Source organism: Odocoileus virginianus, chromosome 5, assembly GCF_023699985.2.
Source record: "Odocoileus virginianus isolate 20LAN1187 ecotype Illinois chromosome 5, Ovbor_1.2, whole genome shotgun sequence".
Taxonomy (NCBI): domain Eukaryota; kingdom Metazoa; phylum Chordata; class Mammalia; order Artiodactyla; family Cervidae; genus Odocoileus; species Odocoileus virginianus.
In genome coordinates this window covers 56,905,291-56,927,005 of record NC_069678.1, presented here as the reverse complement: position 1 = coordinate 56,927,005, position 21,715 = coordinate 56,905,291, and the positions used below count along the sequence as shown (strand labels likewise).

The window sequence follows — 21,715 nt, the reverse complement described above, 5'->3', positions numbered from 1 at the left end:
CTTTGTGCATTGACATTGGCAATGGGGAGGGAAGAACTGAGTTGGAGGGGAGGGAACATCAATATGAGATGCCTACTGGTGGGATAGCTGGCATGGTTTTTGAGTTGGGTACTTCGTTTTTATGTTTTTATTTTTAAGGTTTTTCTCTTAAAGTGTGGGAATACCAATAGTTGGGCAGAATGTTGATGACACTACTAATGCAATCTAAATTGTCCCCAGACATACACACATTTTTCTGTAATATCAGTTCTAGGAGAGACTGAATAACTAAAGCTAGATTCTTAAAACAGCATGAGATTGCATTTGAAATTTGCTGAGAGTGGATTTTGAGCACAAAGATGGACATCTATTGAAAAGCATCAATTTCCCTTTAATTTGAAGGCACAGATAATGAGAATTCCTGTAAGAGAAGATTGGCCTGGGAACTCTGGCAAAAGGACTTACTTGTCTCAGTTGGTGGGGTGTTTAATGAAAAGAAAATCTTAATGGGATGTAGAAGAGCACTATTTTTTATAAACTTTATCATCCACATATAGTGGACTAGATTCTTATTCTGTGGCTTATATTCTTTCTACAATATAACGCAAGCTGAGAATCCTAACTGAAACTGCTATAGGTTTCCTTTCTATAAAATATTCCAATTAGTTCCTAGAATAAGATATTTAACAACTAACAACCAAAGTATTAACTATTATTTCTCTTACTGGAATTTACAATCAAATCAAATTATATTTTAATCATTATATAAGAAAAGCATACTTCTATGTGAATTTGCGATATCATTTCTAAATCCCTTAGCTGTTAACATTAATTCTTCATTGCCAAATCTTTGGGAGTCTCCAACATCTTGCAGCTACTATTTGCATTTACTGCACTTTTTTTAAGGTCTAAGATATATATAATGTTGTGAAACACTTCTATTTTTCAAAATTAAGATAAAATAACATTTCAGTAAAAATCTTGCATTTTAATAAAATGTATATGTAAAATGAGCAAATACTTTATGGTGAGTGATAAACACAATATTTTACTAAGAACATAACTGACAAATTTTTACCATCTATTATATATGCCCCATATTAGAATAAGGGGATATTTATAGCTTATATATTTAGAAATATAAAGAAACTGCTTTTGTATTTGAGCTTTACTGAACTATAAATATAATTGTATTTATGATCATGTTTATTCATTTCAGAAGCACATCACACGTGAGTTGGAAAATAGAGAGGCAAAACTATCTGTTAAAGGGTATAAGATATGCTTTTAGAGAGGTTACCAACATAACAGAATTATAAAATACTGTTTTCATTTTTAATATATTAACTTCATGTTTTAAACATTGACATTATCTTATTTAACTCGATAAAATTCACATTTTAGATTTACACTATTTCTTCCACAAGATTGTACAATATGTGCTGCACCTATACCAGCGAGTAGCTCTGAACCAGGTAACACTTGTGAAGCATAAGCTTTGGAGTCAAAAACCTGAGCTTGAATCTGGGCATTGATACCTAAAGCTGTATGACTTTCAACTTACACCATCTGAACCCCTGTTTTCCTTCTGTTAAATGGGAGCAGATACTACAGTGGGTTATGAAATGTAATCTATTATAGATTTTAATTAATGTTATTAATTATGACTATTATTCATATTTAAATCTATTTGGTAAATGATAAGTTTTTATTATTTATATAAAATAATAACTAATAATAAATTATTTATCCTTATAAAACACTTTGCATAGTGCCTGGCAGATGGCAGATTCAGAATAAATGATATTGGTGCATACAACCTGGAAAAGATCCGGTTGTAGATATTACGGTTAGACATATATATAATAGATCTAAATTGCTCAAAGACTCCAGATTTTAAAAACACCTAAGTAGAATCTGATGTTAGAAACAGTATCTAATCTCTGCATAGAAACTGTATATTTTCAAACTGTATATTTATCTTATTTGAGTTCTGAATTAACCCTAAATATTATTATTCCATCTATTTATTTTACACAAATAGAAACTGGTCAGATTTGTGGCTTACAGCTAGTTGGGGGTAAAATTTAGGTCTTCCAGTCAATTCTGCTGGTAGACTAACACATGGGAAGCAAGGAACTTATTGTATAGGTGGAACAATTTCAGATTTCATGATTTTCCACAATTTGGAGAGGAGCCTCTTTAAGGAAAAGAATATAAAATAACCATGTAAATACATAAGTAGGGCCCCTTATAAGGCTTTGAAAGAGCCCATGAAGGTGATATATCCTAAAACTTAAGCTTCTTTAGCTTCATGGCAAATCAACTCTATTTCCATATTTAAATATTTTTACAGAGATAAAGTACCCAAATATATTCAGTGATGTGACCAAAATATAACATTAACTTGCTTATAAAATAACCAGAAAGTTTCAGCACCATGGCCATAAGAAAACAGTCATCTAATGGTGTCTGCAGAGACACAGCATCTTCAAAAATTAGATTACATTATTCAATGAAGTATTTAATTCAATTAAGAAAGAACATGTCCCATCCCATTTTTTGCCTTTGATTCAATTTAGAAATGTAATTTTACATTGAAGATATTTTAAGATGTGTAGAATTTTAATTTAATGCCCTATTTGAAAATTAATTTTCATTCATATACCACCACTTATTAAAAATTAAAAGGTGTTCTCAATTGGTATACTAGGCATACCATTTTACAATTTACATTTTCTAAATGTAGTTTTTTGACTTTTAGTCCTCTGAATCAAGTACTTTTAAACAAGTTCAATAATATAATTTAAAACTCAGATTGAATTTGTGATTAATATTTCTAATACCAATTTAAACAGCAGATCCAAGAATGCATGCATCCCAATGGACTTTGTCTAGCATGGCTATCATTCTTTTTATGTTTATTTAAGAATGCATTATAAAGTACCCTGAGATATACTTATATTACACTCTAACAACATCTACTTTTTTTGGTAAAGTCTAACTTTTTTCATGGGTTATATTTTTGTAGATTTATTTCTATATATTATTGACTTCATCCTTGTTTCAGCATATTAAGGATTAAATCACATTTCAATGATATTTACACTAACAAAATTATCTGGTTTTTCATAAGCTTTCCAAAAATTAATTGGAAATATAATTTAATTTTAGTACTGAAGCAAATGTTAAAAATCATTTAATGAAGTCTAATCCCAGTATTTGATATGGACAGTGAGCCACAGGAAAATATACTAGAATAACAAAGTTGGTGGATTTGCTAAACTGCAGATGAGCAAAAGTGTTTGAATTCATATTTATAACCCTCAGATCTATACCACTATCATAGTTTCTTACATTCCATGTGTTACATAGATATGGGGTTGTGTGTGCCCCACCCTTTTTCTCTTTTAATCTCTCATTCCCTCTCTTCTTCCTCTTTCAGCTTCTCTTCCACCTCTGGTCACTTCTAAACCACCCTCACACATATTTTTAATAACACATACTCACCACAGTCACATAAATCATTCCATTTTGTAAAGTTGGTTCTTGCCCACTTCTAAACCTCCCTCACACACATTTTCCACAACACATACTCACCACAGTCACATAAACCATTCCATTTTGTAAAGTTGATTCTACTCAGATGCAAAAAGACTTGGCTATTAGAATAAACCAAGCCAAGTAAATATGCCCCTATTTTTCCTCCTACTCCATTTTAATCAGCCTGAATAATTTATATCTATGCCATTTTAAATACATTTTAAGCACTCTGATGGTAGAATATTCTATATGGAATGTCTCATTTTTTCTCTCTCTGAATTAAATGTGAAGAATAATAATTAATATACATATATTCCCTAAAGTTAGATTCATATGCCAAAAATGAATTCAAGAATGGAAATAAATCTCTCAATAAAAAGCAGTCAAAATTTACATATTTACCTAGAATATCTTAGACAAAGTTCTCAATTTTTTTTCCTCTTTATTGTAAGATGTAACCTATAATGCATGTTACTTTATTAGGGTAAAAACTAACTTAAAAATCTCTCTAAAGGTGTTTCTTTAAGTTATTAACAAGAATTAACTACCCTATCTTTTGATGTAACATGCTGATTAACATAGAGCTGGTGTATATTTGATGATATTAATAATAGATACTGTCAACTCCCCATTTTTTTCAATAAATGATAACTCTACTTGTAAATCTTTTACAGTCTCATTGCATGACCTGCATTGATATTTCAAAGATATTTCTAATGTCAAAATAGTTATTTATAAATAATTAAGATAGTGCAGAGAATAGCCTCTAAAGTATAAGTACAGCTGATAGTAACTTGATTAAATTTTTCAGAGATTCAGAAATTTTTCAAGTGTTTGACCTACTGCTATTTCAACCATTTATAGAGTAGGTCTAAACATAGAATAAAATCCAAAAATTGTTTTTAATCTAGAAGGGTGACCAGGGGTGGGGAGAAGTCCTAGGAGGCAGGATGTGTAAAGACTGTGTTCTACTCTACAACACAGTTTTTTCAGCCAACTCAACACTCACTATATTGCATTTGGTTATACTACTGCACATAAAATGGAGTAGTTTTGTGAACATGCTTGCTGAAGGTATTTTTATGTTAAATTTCTCTTTATAAACTTCTAGGTTGAAATAAACCTAAAACGATATCCAACTCCTTATCCAGAGGATTTAAAGAATATGGTAAAATCTGTTCAAAATCTGGTGGGTAAACCAAGCCATGGAGTGCGTGTTGAGAATTCAAATCCAACTGCTAACACGGAGCAAACTGTGAAAGAAAAATATGAACACAAGTGGCCCGTAGCCCCAAAGGAGATTACAGTGGAGGTATTTCAAGGTTATTGGTAATTGCCAGTGTGGTTTGGATTTTTTGAAATTACTAAATGACATTTTTTTTAACTGAGCAGATCTTCATTAAGTGCATTTTTTCCTAATATATAAATAAATCTGTCTACTCTTTTTAACTCTGAGGGTTGCATTTAATAAATGACACCTTCATGGCCTTAAACCATTAATAAAGCTTCGACAGTTCCAGTACACAGAAGGAATAGTTTGCTCACCTGGCTAGTCCTGGTCAGTAAGTTAAGTCATTTTCACAATATTCCTTTGACTATCCCTGACTTTTATTGTATGAATCATTAGAAAAGTATGAATGAACTTTTTATTATTATTCTGCAGATCTTAGTAAAATTCTTGATCAGATTTAGGGCCAATTTTTAAAAATATTTTTGTGTTTGGGTTTCACCCTTTATAGAAAACACTAGGCAGCAAAAAAGGGGGCAATAACTTTGAAATTTAGCTTTATGGAATCTAATATGAAGCTTAATTCCTATATTTTAGAATGAATTAGATGTTCATCCGTATCAGTTTGTGTGGTCTGAAAAGAATTCAACTACATTTATGCCACCTCTGTACTATCTCATCTACTCTTCAATTAATTTTATTATCATCTTTTTATCTTCATTAGAAACATAACTGATATGAGTATATCTAGAAATTCCTATACCTGCTGCTTAAATATCTAGGTTGACAAAACTCTTTTACAAATCTGCGTTTCAAAGCATCAGTTTGTTGCACTGATTGAACACCAACTGTATATTTAGCACTGTGCTAAACACTGTGAGAAAGAAAAGAAATATAAAATGTATTAATAGTCCCCAAATAATGTAGAGACTAATCAGGTAAATTTAAGACAGATGACGCAACTAGAGAACATATTTTATAAGGTGTGATAACATGATTGGCTCTGTGATGGAGAGTATAGTACTCTAAGAAACTGGAGACATACACCATCATTGCCAGTCACTTTAAAAGTTACATGAAGTGTTTAAAGTTGAATTCCATGTTCAAGATTGGGTGACTCTTTTAAAGGCAAAAACAGAGGAAGGCATTCTAGGCAAAGAGAAAAAAAAAGCAAAAATAAGCATGGTGTGCACATCTGCCAGTTAAAGTATTGATACAAACCTGCCCCAGAAAAGAGGCATATATATAGCTGGATATCTAGGAGAGAAAACTTAAGTAAATATTCATTTTCACCACTTCTTTGTTTTGCCTATAAAAGCCATATTAATGTACTTTTTCACTTCTAAAATATTACAGATATTTTATAACAAAGCAACAGACTTTTATCTCAAGGAAGAAAATCAACAGTTAGTGGGTACACATTAAGTACACATACACTTTATATTTAGCTCTCCTGTTATCACATAACTGTGAAGTAATGATAATCCGTAAGCTGAATAACTACAGCAAAATACATAGAGGTGAGGCAAGGAAAAAGTAGCTTTGATCATGAATTTAATAATAATCTGATAATAGAGAAAAAATCTTAAAATTGTCCCACAAGGACTTCAAACTTAACAAATCCAAAAAAAAAAATTTTATGTTTTCACTTCAGACTTACTTCTCCTTCTGTATAATTGGTCTTAATCTCAGCTGGTACCATTATCTACCAGTTCACTCAAGCTAGACAATTGGGAGGTATTTTGATTTCTTTTTCCTTCTTTCTCCCTTCTCTATGCCCCTTCCAAACAATCAACAACACCTATATGTTTTCATGAGTGTGTCTCCTAACACTCTTCAGGTCTTGAACGCTGTCCTGCATTTCTGTAAAAACTGTCAATTTCTTGGCTTACTTTGTCCCAAGCTCCCTCATTGCCTTGCTTATGATCTTTACGAAGCACAAGTCTAATCCTGCCCTCCTTGAAAAACACTACAGTGACTTGGTATTGGCTATCTGTACTTCCTAATTAGCTCTAGTAGGCAAGCCAAATAAGACTGAAGCTCAGCTTTCAACTTCATATTTATTTCTGTGATTTGCCCCGCTCTTTCTTAGTTTTCTTATTCTACAAGACTTTTCCTCTTGAATTTCACTGATAATATCAACATTTTTCCTGAAATCAAGATTCTAGATCTTTCCTCAATTTTTAGACATCCTAGAATGAGAAGATGTTGCTTTCTGTAACATCCTGCCTTTTCAAATTACCGCACCCAAATTAAGGGGCCATACTCCAGTATTCTTGTTTGGAGAATTCTATGGACAGAGGAGCCTGATTGGGTTATAGGCCAGACACGACTGAGCAACTAAGCACCCATGCCCTCTTTCTATTCTACTTTCAGATATAATAAGTACAAATAACCAAGTGTCTGGCTGGTCAGTGTACATTATGCATTTTTATTTTATGTTTTGCCTATGTATGCAATTTTTGAATCATCATTATTTAGATCACTGCCAAGAATGTGGAAGAGGATATCACACATTACATGATATATTTATCCATGTTGTTAAATATGGAAAACCACGAAAAAAGCAAATAGAGGTAGGCAGAATCAGAAAACAGAAAGAAAAAGCAAGGTAAAAGCAACAGAGAAAGAAGGAGAGATATATCAATATAATTATTGATCATTTTCTATTTGCAACCCTATGCCAGTAGTTTTAACCTAAATCTAGACTGAGCCTATGACCAAGAAAGCCATAAGAACAAAGAGGTCAGAGAGACGTGAAGGTTCTCCTCTGCCCTGATTTCCTTTTATACATGCCTTGTGAAGATTGCATTTGTTTTTCCCCTAGCATCTTAGTCTGTTGGGACTGCTAAACAGAATACCATAAACTGGGTGACTTAGAAACAGTTTTTAAGGGGCCAGATTTTATTTATATATAAAAATCAAAGCCTAAGAGACTTAAAATTTCAAAGGCTCAAAAGTATCAGTGATTAGTAAACTGTCATAGCCAAGAAATACCTAACAGTTCTATTTATTATTGTTAGGTCTGAATACCTTAGTAGATATTTATGCCCCATTTAGTGGCTATTTGGGAAACAGTACACAAAACCAACTCAATGGACATGAGTTTGAGCAAACTCTGAGAGATAGTGAAGGACAGGCAAGCCTGGCATGTTGCAAAGAGTCAGACATGACTTAGTGACTGAAAAACAACACACATAAACTGAAATAAAAAATCATAGTTTTATTTCACTCTTAAATAACCAAAACTAGTTACTAATGAAATGTCTGCACCCTTTAGACACCACCTACTATCTCAAATCTTGGAATTATATTGGATACCACAATTCTAAATTCTGTTTCACATTGATTTTGGGGTGGCACTTGATTTTTTGATCACAGCAAGCAACAAATACCCAATTCACAAAGGCTATTAATCAAAAGAAATGTGCAATCGAATTTTGAAATTGAGAGCTACCTAGGGTAGAAGACATAAAGAGAACAATTGTGCATAAATTTATATCACTACTTACTCGTGAGAATAAACAAGCCATTTTTACACCTAGAAAAGTGAAAATTTAGTATTTTTGCATTTCTTAATGTTCTCCTGCTACCTGGTTAATTGGGAATAACAAATTGAATTCAGTTCAGTTCCATTGTTCAGTCGTTTCTCTTTACGACCCCATGTACAGGCTTCCTGGTCCATCACCAACTACCAGAGTTTATTCAACCTCCTGTCCATCGAATCAGTGATGCCATCCAGCCATCTCATCCTCTCTCGTCCCCTTCTCCTCCTGCCTTCAATCACTGCCAGCATCAGGGTCTTTTCCAATGAATCAGCTCTTCACATCAAGTGGCCAAAGTATTCAAGTTTCAGCTTCAACATCAGTCTTTCCAATGAATCTTCAGGACTGATTTCCATTAGGATGGACTGGTTGGATCTCCTTTCAGTCCAAGGGATTCTCAAGAGTCTTCTCCAACACCACAGTTCAAAAGCATCTTTTCTTTGGTGCTCAGCTTTCTTTATGGTCCAACTCTCACATCCATGCATGACTACTGGAAAAACCATAGCCTTGACTAGATGGACCTTTGTTGGCAAAGTAATGTCTCTGCTTTTTAATACGCTGTCTAGGTTGGTCATAAGCTTTTCTTCCAAGGAGTAAGCGTCTTTTAATTTCATGGCTGCAGTCACCATCTGCTGTGATTTTGGAGCCCCCAAAAATAAAATCTCTCACTATTCCCATTTTTTCCCCATCTATTTGCCATGAACTGATGGGACTGGACACCATGATCTTAGTTTTCTGAATGTTGAGTTTTAAGCCAACTTTTTCACTCTCCTCTTTCACTTTCATCAAGAGGCTCTTTAGTTCTTCTTCACTTTCTGCCATAAGGGGGGTGTCATCTGCATGTCTGAGGTTATTGATATTTCTCCCAGCAATCTTGATTCCAGCTTGTGCTTCATCCAGCCCAGCATTTCTCATGCTGTACTCTGCATAAAAGTTGAATAAGTAGGGTGACAATATGCAGCCCTGACATACTCCTTTCCCAATTTGGAACCAGTTTGTTGTTCCATGTCCAGTTCTAACTATTGCTTCTTGACCTGCATATATTTCTCAGGACGCAGGTCAGGTGGCCTGGTATTCCCCTGTCTTCAAGAATTTTCCACAGTTTGTTGTGATCCACACAGTCAAAGGCTTTGGCGTAGTCAATAAAGCAGTAGATGTTTTTCTGGAACTCTCTTGCTTTTTGAATGATCCAATGGATGTTGGCAATTTGACCTCTGGTTCCTCTGCCTTTTCTAAATCTAGCTTGAACATCTGGAAGCTCATGGTTCATTTACTGTTGAATCCTGGCTTGGGGGATTTTGAGCTTTACTTTGCTAGCGTGTGAGATGAATGCAATTGTGTGGTAGTTTGAACATTCTTTGGCATTGCCTTTCTTTTGGATTGGAATGAAAACTGACCTTTTCCAGTCCTGTGGCCACCGCTGAGTTTTTCAAATTTGCTACAGAAATTTAAAATCCATTGGTTTTTTAAATATGAGTATTTGTCATAAAGTTATATTATTATACCAGTGTTGTTCATTACACTCAGTGAATGGATTTAGAGTGAAGACTTAGCAGGCTAGATTGATCATGAGAAAACCAGAAATCTTAGGAAGAAGGCATGACAGAACTAAAGAAACAGATAATCACTGGGGAAACAGTAGGCATTGAGAGAGAGATGGGTGGTTAAAATAGGCCCAGTTGTGCATTAACTTTGTTAATAATCCAAAAAAAAAAATCTAGTTTGTCAGTGTACTTTCCACTTAGAACTCTAAAAGAGTTCACCCCTTAGAACTCTTACATGCTTCTATCACCTTATTTATTACTTATCATAATTCAATCCTGTTTATGAGTTATATCTAACTCTGTAACTAGACTGTAAATTCCCACAGGGCATGGGTGACATTTTGTCTTTCTTTGAAAACTCTGCAGTTCTTCGCACAGTGCAAGACATATAAATAGCTTTCAAAAAATGTTTGAGGGATAAATGGACTCATTTAAATTAGAAAAACATTTTAGTGCTTACCTCAGATATACATATGATTCACTTCTCCTAGCGTGCCACAGTGAACTAGATTCTAGAGTCCCATTATATCTGAGCCAAATAAAGATATTGCCTTCTTGGTTAACCAGTATTTAAATGTTTACTTTCCTTGTCCTATATTATTATATCTCTCAGGATTCTTTTGTTCATCCAGCTAATGAAATGAGGATTGGGGAACTTCACCCTTCATTAGCTGAGACCCCTCTGTACCCACCCAAACTTGTTCTGCTAGGGAAGGACAAAAAAGGTAACATTGTGAACCTGATGTGGAAAATATGCCACAAATGCATGTGCATGACGAATCACCAGTTGTAAATTATGATACACCATCATCTATAGAAATATTTTATAAATATGTATTTCTAACATTCATTGGTATGCTATTTTTCATACTTGCTTTTCTGTTTATACTTGTCAATGTTCGTAGCATTATAATATTTTTCCCTTTACATTTCAGAATCAACTGATGAGTCTGAAGTTGACAAAACTCACTGTCTGAATAACAGTGTTTCCTCAGGCACTTACTCAGACTACTCACCTTCCCAGGCTTCCTCAGGATCCTCTAACACCCGGGTTAAAGTGGGGTCCTTGCAGACAACAGCTAAAGATGCAGTACATAATTCTTTGTGGGGTAACAGGTGTGTTTAGAATTCCCTCTTTTCTGTCCCCAAATGCTTATTTTCAGCAACTTTTTAAAAAATGGAATCTTCCTAATTTGGGAATTGCGTTCAGCACATGAGTGGCATAGAAGACCTAAGGGGCAGGTAAGCAAATGTAGTCCTGCTGGGAATTTCCAAGAGTGGATAAATCCATTTTGTGAAGCAAAACCATTGTTTATGGGAGAGATGGTAAGAGATTAACAGATTGAGAGGATAGAATCAAAAATAATTAATCAAAAGTTGTGTTTGCATCATTACATAATTGTGACACATTTGGGCATTCACCATCCAAAATGGTGTTATAAACTAAAGTAAAATGCATGGAAAGCACTAAGTGCCAAGTACAAAGTGAATACTAAATAAATTTTTCATCAGCCTCTCCATCATCATCATCATTTTATCACCACATGGGAAAGTTAGAATGTAAGTAAAAGTATTTAATCTTTCCAAAATGCCTTCTACTCTATACTACTTTCATTTTTACAGATATATGAAGATCAAAAGCCATAGAGGGCAATAAAGTGACTCAGAGAAGTAGCATTTGCCCAGTCTGATTCCTTTGTTTTATAGCTTGTTGCTATATTTCACACTACAAATAGAAAATAAAAATTGTCATATGACATGGATAATCAGTGACTTCCACGCAGATTTTACTGATAATATTAATACCATTTGCAATATGTTCTTTGGTAATTAATGAATGACTATTTCTACTCATTCATGTCCATGATAAAAATTTAACTCTTTCAGTTTATAAATTTATTATTTGTCATACAAGCTGAGACTGATTTAGGTACTTTTGGAAATTGCCTTCTAAATGCACTTTTTTTTTTCAATTAGTGAAAGCACTTAAAAGGCTGTAATAAAAGATATATAATTTGATATGATTAGTATGCAAATGGCTTAAAATAAACTTAGAAAAATGGGCATCATCTAGAGATACTGTGGTCACTGGAATAAACATACCAATGACCAAAACTCATAATTTAATTTACCTTCTAGAAAAAGATATGTGAATGCATTCACTATACAATGGATTTAATGTCTTCCAATACCTGCCCCTCAAATATATTATTTGAAGACAATTTGAATTTATTCAGTATACCAAAAATTGATAAGAAAGGTACCCTCAACCAATAGTTTAGAAATGTACTGAATCAGAAATTCCAGAGATGGAGGCCAAGAATCAGGTAGTTCTAATTATCAGACAGGTTTCAGGACCATTGCTGAAAATCTCTGTATTTCTTCATTCACTCATTTATTCATTCATTCCTCCATCTGACAAATATGTACTTAGTACCTACCATGTGCCAAGCACTATGTTACGCATGAAGAGAAAAAAACCTCTGCCCTCATGAGTTTACATCCTACAGAGGACACAAGGCAATGTGCAATAAATGTAATAGGTAAGTAAGCTATATGCACTGGAAGGTGGTAACTGAGAAGAAATAAAAGTTAGATCAGGGTAAAGGGGTGAATTTTTTTGGACATGAAATAATAATGCTATTCTTAATCATAAGTGAAGTGTGGCTGAATGATCAGTTGAACAAAGATGCTGGTATTCTTGCCTGCTTGTTCTCTTTCTGGCAAAGACACAGCTCTTCCTCATTTTCATGTTTCTTCTTCCCATTGTGTTCACAGGATTGCACAATCTTTCCCACAGCCTCTTGATGCAAAGCCATTACTCAGCCAGCGGGAGGCTGTCCCCCCAGGGAACCTACCACAGCGTCCTGACCGGCTGCCAATGAGTGACGCATTCACAGACAACTGGACGGATGGCTCCCATTATGATAACACGGGGTTCGTTGCCGAGGAGACCACAGGCGAGAATGCCAACAATAATCCCCTCCTGAGTTCGAAAGCTAGAAGCACATCTTCTCATGGACGCAGGCCTTTGATTAGGCAGGATAGGATTGTTGGTGTTCCCCTGGAACTTGAGCAGTCTACACACAGACACACACCAGAAACAGAAGTGCCTCCTTCCAATCCTTGGCAGAATTGGACCAGAACCCCTAGTCCTTTTGAAGACAGGACTGCTTTCCCTTCCAAATTAGAGACAACCCCTACCACCAGCCCATTGCCTGAAAGGAAAGAACACATAAAAGAATCTACTGAAATACCTAGTCCTTTTTCTCCAGGAGTACCATGGGAGTATCACGATTCTAACCCCAACAGGAGTCTCAGTAATGTCTTTTCTCAAATCCACTGCCGCCCAGACTCTTCTAAAGGTGTTATTTCGATTAGCAAAAGCACAGAGAGACTTTCCCCACTAATGAAAGATATCAAGTCCAATAAATTCAAAAAGTCACAGAGTATCGATGAGATTGACATTGGTACATACAAGGTTTATAACATACCATTAGAAAACTATGCTACTGGGAGTGACCACTTAGGAAGTCATGAACGACCTGACAAAATGTTGGGATCAGAGCATGGTATGTCCAGTATGTCTCGAAGCCAGTCAGTCCCAATGCTGGATGATGAGATGCTCACCTACGGAAGCGGTAAAGGGCCTCAACAACAGAAAGCGTCCATGACCAAAAAAGTCTATCAGTTTGACCAAAGCTTCAATCCCCAAGGAGCAGTGGAAGTTAAAGCAGAAAAGAGGATACCGCCCCCTTTTCAACACAATTCTGAGTACGTGCAACAACCCGGGAAAAACATCGCCAAGGATTTGGTTAGTCCTCGAGCTTACCGAGGATACCCACCAGTGGAGCAAATATTTTCATTTTCTCAGCCGTCTGTTAATGAAGATGCTGTGGTCAACGCCCAGTTTGCAAGTCAAGGCGCCAGGGCAGGCTTCTTGAGAAGAGCTGACTCCCTGGCGAGCTCTACAGAAATGGCCATGTTTAAAAGGGTCAGTGAACCTCATGAGCTAACTCCGAGTGATAGGTATGGCCGACCTCCGTATAGGGGTGGTCTGGATCGCCAAAGCAGCGTTTCAGTGACTGAGTCCCAGTTCCTGAAAAGGAATGGCAGGTATGAAGATGAACACCCTTCATATCAAGAAGTGAAAGCTCAGGCGGGAAGTTTTCCAGTTAAAAACCTTACCCAAAGGAGGCCATTGTCTGCGAGAAGCTACAGTACAGAGAGTTACGGTGCCTCCCAAACCAGGCCAGTTTCAGCTAGGCCTACTATGGCAGCTCTTTTGGAAAAAATACCATCTGACTATAACTTGGGTAACTATGGTGACAAGCCATCAGATAACAGTGATATAAAGACGAGGCCCACTCCTGTCAAGGGAGAGGAGAGCTGTGGTAAAATGCCTGCAGACTGGAGACAACAGCTGCTTAGACATATAGAAGCTAGAAGGTTAGACAGGGTATGTTTGGCATTTCTCTGTAAGAATATCCCTCCTGCCTTTAGTTTTACTTTATTGGCATTTCTTAGCACATGTAGTGAAGCATGAACTACGTGAATGAATAGATGATGAGCATTTTATTTATCTTTATATGTGGGGAAATTGATCATAAGAGTTTTTCGTGGATACTATTTAATGCTCTTCGAGAGTTCATAACTTGTAGGTCAATTATTTATCAAAACTATCCTAAAAGTGGTTAGTGAGAAAGAATTCGACTCTTTTATATGGGATGGTGCTTCAATTGCTTTCTAGCCATGAAGGCAAAATGCCTCTCCTAGGACGTGAAACTGTTCTCTAGTGACCTAGAGAAAATTATTTTTATTGAATTCATAAAAAGTGAATATTCTGCTCCTTTCTGCACAGACTCACATATACTGAAGTCAGACCTAATTTGTTTATAGAATCTGCATATAGTTACTGCTATGGGACTCCTAAAGTTGTTACTTCTAATGAGCAATAATCTTCCCAGCAAGAAACAGAAAGATAAAATAAGCAGAGATTGAATGCCCTCCCACACATTACTTTGTTTAATGAAAATCCTGCCATTTAGAATGTTGATTTTCATATAGAAAGAAATGTTTAAAGTCTAATCATACTACAGACAACAAAAATAGATGATGTCTTTATGAAGACTATAAACATACAAATTAGTGTGTGTATATTGCAGCAAAAAAGAGGAAAATAATCCCAATTCAGTTAAAATTGAATCACAATAAATCATAGAACGCATAGTAATTGAAGAGAGTAAAAAAAATTTCTGTAAGGCCTGAATTGTATTTTTGTTGCTGTTTATATCTCTCTAACAGAAATCTGGTATTTCATTTTCTAGAACTATGATCAATTGACCATCACCACTGAGTGTGCTTTATAGCTTTGGTGTAGGGGGCTCTGTGTACTTGGCATTGACCTTAGAATCTTAAAACTTAGTTTCTGAAAATAGGGATTTTTGTTCTGATTTTATAGGTTTCAGTGCTCCGTGTATATTGGGGATCTGGGTAATAATATGCCATTAGAATGTTTCACTCAATAGTTTTAGTTAAAACTCTTAAAAGCATAGGTCATTGCATTTATTATATATTTTCTTAATGGTGAATTTTATGTTTTCAGGTGTACTCTTTTAAAATAATTATATTGTTTGTAGGTCGTGTCTACATGACAAGAAAAATAATTATTAATAGGAAAAGAGTGAGCTAATAAATGTGGGTGTGGGTGTTAGTTTCTCAATGTGGAAACTGGTTCTGCCTTGCAAAATATTTCATCAGAATGTCTGTTTCAAATAGGTGTGCTCAGTCCCATTAAAGGGAGCCTCCTCAAAGCCTCATGACTGGGTGTCAGTGGGAGACACCTGGTCGGTTGTCACCATGCCTTACTTCAAGTTTTACCCTCCATGTAGACAGATAACTTGAAGGGCGAAAATATCTGGGGTCAAATAAAACAGTACAGTTTGGGAACTCTGGCCTTGTGTAGACACGACCATACATAACAGGGTAAGATGAATTAGCTGAGAAAGGTTATCAGAAGCTTTTTGGAGCATATATACAATGACTAGTAAATTGAGGCAACAAAGGAGTGAATGAAAACAGATAATGAAAAAAAAAGACAAAATTTTAAGTATTTGGTACTCTCATTTATTTACTAGTTTCCCAGATAAATGTTTCATTTCCCTTGATCAGAGCTGCTGAAAAGTAGGCATCTCCCCTAGTTGGAGCAAGAATTCAGAGGGAGGAAAATAGGACTGGAGGAGGGGGATTTAGATCAGCAGAATTCTAGAGACCCTGCCTATCCCAGATGCAGATAACTAAAAGTGAATTTGTATGCATTTTCCCTTGTTGTGACAATGCGTCCCTTTTTAATTAGTCTTCACATATCCCCTGTCTGTTTATAATTTCCTCAGTTTGTCTTTCATTTTTCAGAGCAATTTCAGTGTATGTTCAATAGCTTCTCATTTAATTCAAAGAAAGTAAATTAGAGTACTGCTTCAAGCCATCAGATCCTGAAAGCTCTTACTGCTTTCTCTGAGTAACTTCTTCCCTCTCTCAATCAAGTTGCTGAGTTATTCAGGTTGTATCTTACTTAAAACTTACATACAACATAAATTCAGGGTATTGGAGCACAGACTTATTATGTAAAAATAGTTCTGTATCGTGGTATTTAACATTCTGCCCGAAGTGAGATTGCACAGCTTGCTTCCTTCCCAGTAAAATTTATTTGAATGATTTGAACTCTGGGAATCAAACAGTTACACTGGAAACTACAAGATCTTTGTCCATTCTTTATAAAAGAGAACCGCCTAGAATCCTAGACATTGGATAAGCTTAACAGCTCTACATGATGTTGGTTAAAGACCTTGCTTGGTGTTGACCTTGGAGAGGCAGCTCTGAGTACTGCCATAGATTAAAGGTGCTCGTTTTCTCCTTTGGTTTGACTCAAGGTCATGCTTCCACTACAGAACCCCACTTGACTGAGAGATAGTAAAACATGAACCCATATGTCTAAGACTGCGACTCTTCCATAGCTGCTGAGAGAGCACTAGACTGAAGTCATTTTAAACCTTAAAGAATCCTCCAAGTGCTAGCTTGAAATGTTCAAAGTTCTTCTCAACTTTGGCACGGTGACAATGAAAAAAATTCTCTGAATGAAATAATCAGGAATCCATAACAAATATGATTGGTTGACAGCACACAATCAGGAGTGTAATCGTCTTTCAGTAAACGAAATTCTGATCCTAAAAATCATTTCTTTGCAAATAATGCCCTCAGAATAGAATAACTGTCTCCTGTTAATGTTCAATAATATTCAGTTTTAAAAAGCGTACTAAGTTAACTTCTCTAGATTTTTTTAAAATTCATTAAAAAAGGCCAAATGCTGTCAGTTATTGTATTTTCATGGTAGGTGGAAATTAGAGATTATACTGATGAAAACCATCTGATGACAAGATATGCAAAATGACTTAATTTTTAAATGAAGTTCTGTAGAAAAAAAACTGAACCACTTGTAATAACTTCAGATGCACTTACTGAAGGGTAGCCACAGTGCAGATATCACTAGAATATTCTATTAATGTTTAGGTATATCAGATAAACAGCATTAATAATTCAAAGCATAGTTCCTTTAGTTTCATTATGAAATTTCATCAGTTTAAAATGTAATTTTTAACAAAAGAGAATATTTGGATTCACATGCAAAATGAGTAGTTTAACTAAATTAATAAATCAATCATCCACTGGTCAGATTGACTGACTTTTTGACCACCTCTTTTTCTGAGTTGCCATAATTATGCCTATAAGACAGAAATAAAAGTGACTGATTTTCACTTTAACTTCACAGGGCATTAGTTTTAAGGCAGAATTAAAAGCTAGTATTTGTCTTTCGTGTATGCTAATCTCACAATGTGAAAGAGACTGTGAGATTTGCAGCTGACAAAATTTAAGACCTCACTGTTTGAAATTTTTGAATTAATAGATCACCACTGATAAACATTTGTCCAGAGTCACTACAATCATGATATTATAAGAGATAGGTTCTGTGCCTATGAGATAGCAACAGATGTAAAACAGAATGTTATCTTTGCTTTTTGTCTTTTCTGTAGTTTTGGATGGTACTCATTATGTTCATAACTAACACTGTTTACTGTATGCTTCTGTCTGATCAAGTGCATGTTTAAAAAAGAAAGTTACCGTTTGCCTGCATAAAGTTAAATGTTATAAATTTAAACATGTTCATGTAATAATCAGTTTGTTGAGCATGTGTTCACATCCTGTCACATGATTATTTCCTCTACTCAGAATGCTGCTTACAAACACAACACAGTTAACCTTGGCATGCTGCCCTATGGAGGTATTTCAGCAATGCATGCAGGCAGAAGCATGACTTTAAACTTGCAGACTAAGTCTAAATTTGATCTACAAGAACTACCTCTTCAGAAAGTAAGTATGGACTGCCCTACATGTGTCAGCATACCAAAGCCAATTAATGTTGTTTGTTCACGTAATGTGTTTAGGCTGTATGTACAATCCTGCTTACAGACTCTCAGGAGTCCAAAAAGCATAAGGGCAAATAATGTAGAGCCCATACTCTTAACTGCTATATGAATATTGATAGCTAGACCGATTATCAGGTTCTTACTTAACAGCTTTGCTTTTTGGATTGAGCAGGTACATGGCTTCTTGTGTTGCTTTAAGACTCATTTTTCTTATTATTCATTTTCTTTTTCTTTTATTCTTTGCTTTTCTTTCTTTCATGTATGTGTATATGTATATATACACATGTTGACTTTTTTTTTTTTTTTTACTTTTTTGGAGACAGTCCTATACTCTCTTACTGATGCATTCTGAGAACAGAAATAGAAATTATGATTGGATTTTAGTTGGAAAAGTCCTAGAGCCCTAGGTTAGAATGACAATTAAGTCATTAGTACTTTTAAAAGCTTCTTTAGCCCATTTTTTTGCTGGAAATATTACATAGAAGTAAAACATGGGAAACAAATTTGTGGCTTAACTAGCAAATTTTTACTCATCCTAGGTTAATGGGAAAGTAGCAAGTTGACATGGTTTTAAATGAAAATGTAGACTCATTTGAAAGGGCATATATGATAAGAGAAAATATTTCCATTGCCCAAGGAATTTCTGCTTGTTTTATTCAGGCAAACCCAAAAATGTTCATTTTACCTGTTTAAATTGACTAATGCAATCTGTCCGAGTTGCATTCAATGGAGACTAATGAGTCATTTTCACACAATATGCCATTATGACTATATTGTTAATGTAGTCATTAACCTAGTAAGTTTTTATTTAAAAAAAAAAAGCAATGCCAAAGTAAGGATAATAGAATGATGGTAGCCTCCAAACCCTCTTCTCTTAATCAATTAATGAACATATGGAACAAACTACCCTCCCAGCAAAATGAATGTGATAAGACCTCAAACTCATGTTTTATTGTCAAATTAGTCTTAATCACAGTCCCTAACTCTGAATACTTTACTTCCTACTCTGAGGAGAGTAATAAAATCAACGAGACATTTCTATCCATAGCTTTTTTTTTTTTTTTAATCACCCATGATCACTTAAAGAAAAACTGACTTAATTGAGAATTTCTGTAAGTTATTTTCTCTGTCCTCAGTCTTCTGTTGCAGAGCCAGTATTGTATGCAAAAGTCTCTCCAGGAAGAAAAATGCCTGATCTGTGATCTGTGCCTATGTCAGTACAGAACACTCACTCTGAGAAATTTCAAAGTGGTAACTTGACGTCACTGAACTCAGAATTGAGACTGAGTGTTGTTGGCTCCAGCACACTATCAGTAAGACCCTTTTCACAGGAGCCTCTCCTTTAATGGAGCCTCTTCTTCATGTCCTCTTAGATGCTCAGGGTTCATCCTCTGCCCTAAAAAAAACCAAAGTTCATAAGGGCCTTGAAACTCATTTGCACTAAGGAACAGACGAGCTATCACCAACTTAAACAGACAGCTTTCCTGGAGGGCTTGTCAATTAAATAGAAATCAAACCCTTAAGTTACAATGATCGAATTTCAGAATGCCAAGAGCAGATTAGAGAGGTCTTGGTATGAAAGAAGATATTGTTTGAACTCCTTGAAATTATTGTATGGACAGCCCCTAATTTTACTTAGTTTTTTGCCCTGTTTTCTTGTCAATCTTTAGAATAATATACACATGTTCAGTGCCTGAAAGGGCTTCCCTTGTGGCCCAGCTGGCAAAGGATCCACAAGCAATGCAGGAGACATGAGTTTGATCCCTGGATTGGGAAGATCCCCTGGAGAAGAGGAAGGCTACCCTCTCCACTATTCTGGCCTGGAGAATTCCACAGACTGTATAGTTTATGGGGTCACAAAGAGTCAGACGTGACTGAGCTACTTTCATTTCAGTGCCTGAAAAATGGTAATACACCTGAAGCACTGTTTCTCATTGTGTATATTATTCTCCAAATGTAAATTAAGTACCTCTTTGCTGCTATATTAATTTTATGATGTTGTTTTGGGTACCCTATAGAATGAATTCATTAACTATTCTTGTTCTTCTGTTGCTCAGTTGTGTCTGACTCTTTGCAAACCCATGGACTACAGCACACCAGGCCTCCCTGTCCTTCACCATCTCCCGGAGTTTGCTCAAACTCATGTCCATAGAATCAGTGATGCCATCCAACCATCTCATCCTCTGTCATCCCCTTCTCCTCCTGCCTTCAATCTTTCCCAGCATCAGGTTCTTTTCCAATGAATTGGCTCTTCGTATCAGATGGCTAAGGTATTGGAGCTTCAGTTTCAGCATCAGTCCCTCAAATCAATATTCAGGGTTGATTTCCCAGATAGAGTGGTTTGATCTCCTTGCAGTCCAAGTGGCTATCAAGAGTCATCTCCAACACCACAGTTCCAAAGCACCAATTCTTCAGCACTCAGCATTCTTTATGGTCCAACTCTCACATTCATACATAACTACTGGAAAAACAATAGCTTTGATTTTACGGACTTTTGTCAGCAACACGATGTCTCTTCTTTTTAATATGCTGTCTATGTTCATCATAGCTTTTCCTCCAAGGAAAAAAGCGTCTTTTACTTTCATGGCTGCAGCCACTGTCCTCAGTGACTTTGGAGCCCAAGAAAATAAAGTCTGTCACTGTTTCCATTGTTTCCCCATCTATTAGCCATGAAGTGATGGGACCAGATACCATGATCTCAGATTTTAGAATGTTGAGTTTTAAGCCAGCTTTTCACTCTCCTCTTTCACTTTCATCGAGAGACTCTTTAGTTCCTCTTTGCTTTCTGCCATTATAGTGGTGTCATCTGCATATTTGAGATTATTGATATTTCTTGCAGCAGTCTTGATTCTAGCTTGTGCTTCATCCAGCCCAGCATTTCACTTGATGTACTCTGCATATAAGTTGAATAAGCCAGGTGACAATATACAGCCTAAATATACTGTTACCCGATTTGGAACCAGTCCATTGTTCCTGTCCAGTTCTAACGATTGCTTCTTGACCTGTATACAGGTTTCTCAGGAGTCAGGTAAGGTGGTCTGGTATTCCCAACTCTTTAAGAATTTTCCGCAATTTGTTGTAATCCACACAGTCAAAGGCTTTAGTGTAGTCATTGAAGCAGATGTTTTTCTGGAATTCCCTTGCTTTTTCTGTGTTCCAGTGGATGTTGGCAATATGATCTCTGGTTCCTCTGCCTTTTCTAAATCCAACTGGAACATCTGGAAGTTCTCAGTTCATGTACTGTTGAAGCCTATCTTGAAGGATTTTGACCATTACTTAGCTGGCATGTGAAATGAGTGCTATTGTGCAATTGAACATTCTTTGGTATTACCCTTCTTTGACCTTTTCCAGGCCTGTGGCCACTGCTCAGTTTTCCAAATTTACTGACATATTGAG

At 35.7% G+C, this 21,715-nt stretch overlaps 1 protein-coding gene across 6 annotated transcripts in view; it reads left to right on the top strand.

Annotated features, from left to right (window-relative positions):
* The window catches only part of LRRC7 (leucine rich repeat containing 7), a 608,651-nt gene that overhangs the window by 479,140 nt on the left and 107,796 nt on the right, over nucleotides 1–21,715 (top strand). For 4 of the 6 annotated variants that reach the window (XM_070467940.1, XM_070467941.1, XM_070467945.1 and 1 more), the window contains 5 exons: nucleotides 4,634–4,834; nucleotides 10,453–10,564; nucleotides 10,775–10,955; nucleotides 12,618–14,298; nucleotides 18,123–18,263. In XM_070467940.1, the coding sequence (XP_070324041.1) occupies nucleotides 4,634–4,834; nucleotides 10,453–10,564; nucleotides 10,775–10,955; nucleotides 12,618–14,298; nucleotides 18,123–18,263 (2,316 nt within the window). The remainder of the gene's footprint in view (nucleotides 1–4,633; nucleotides 4,835–10,452; nucleotides 10,565–10,774; nucleotides 10,956–12,617; nucleotides 14,299–18,122; nucleotides 18,264–21,715) is intronic. The other 2 variants (XM_070467944.1, XM_070467942.1) reach the window with 1 other exon arrangement.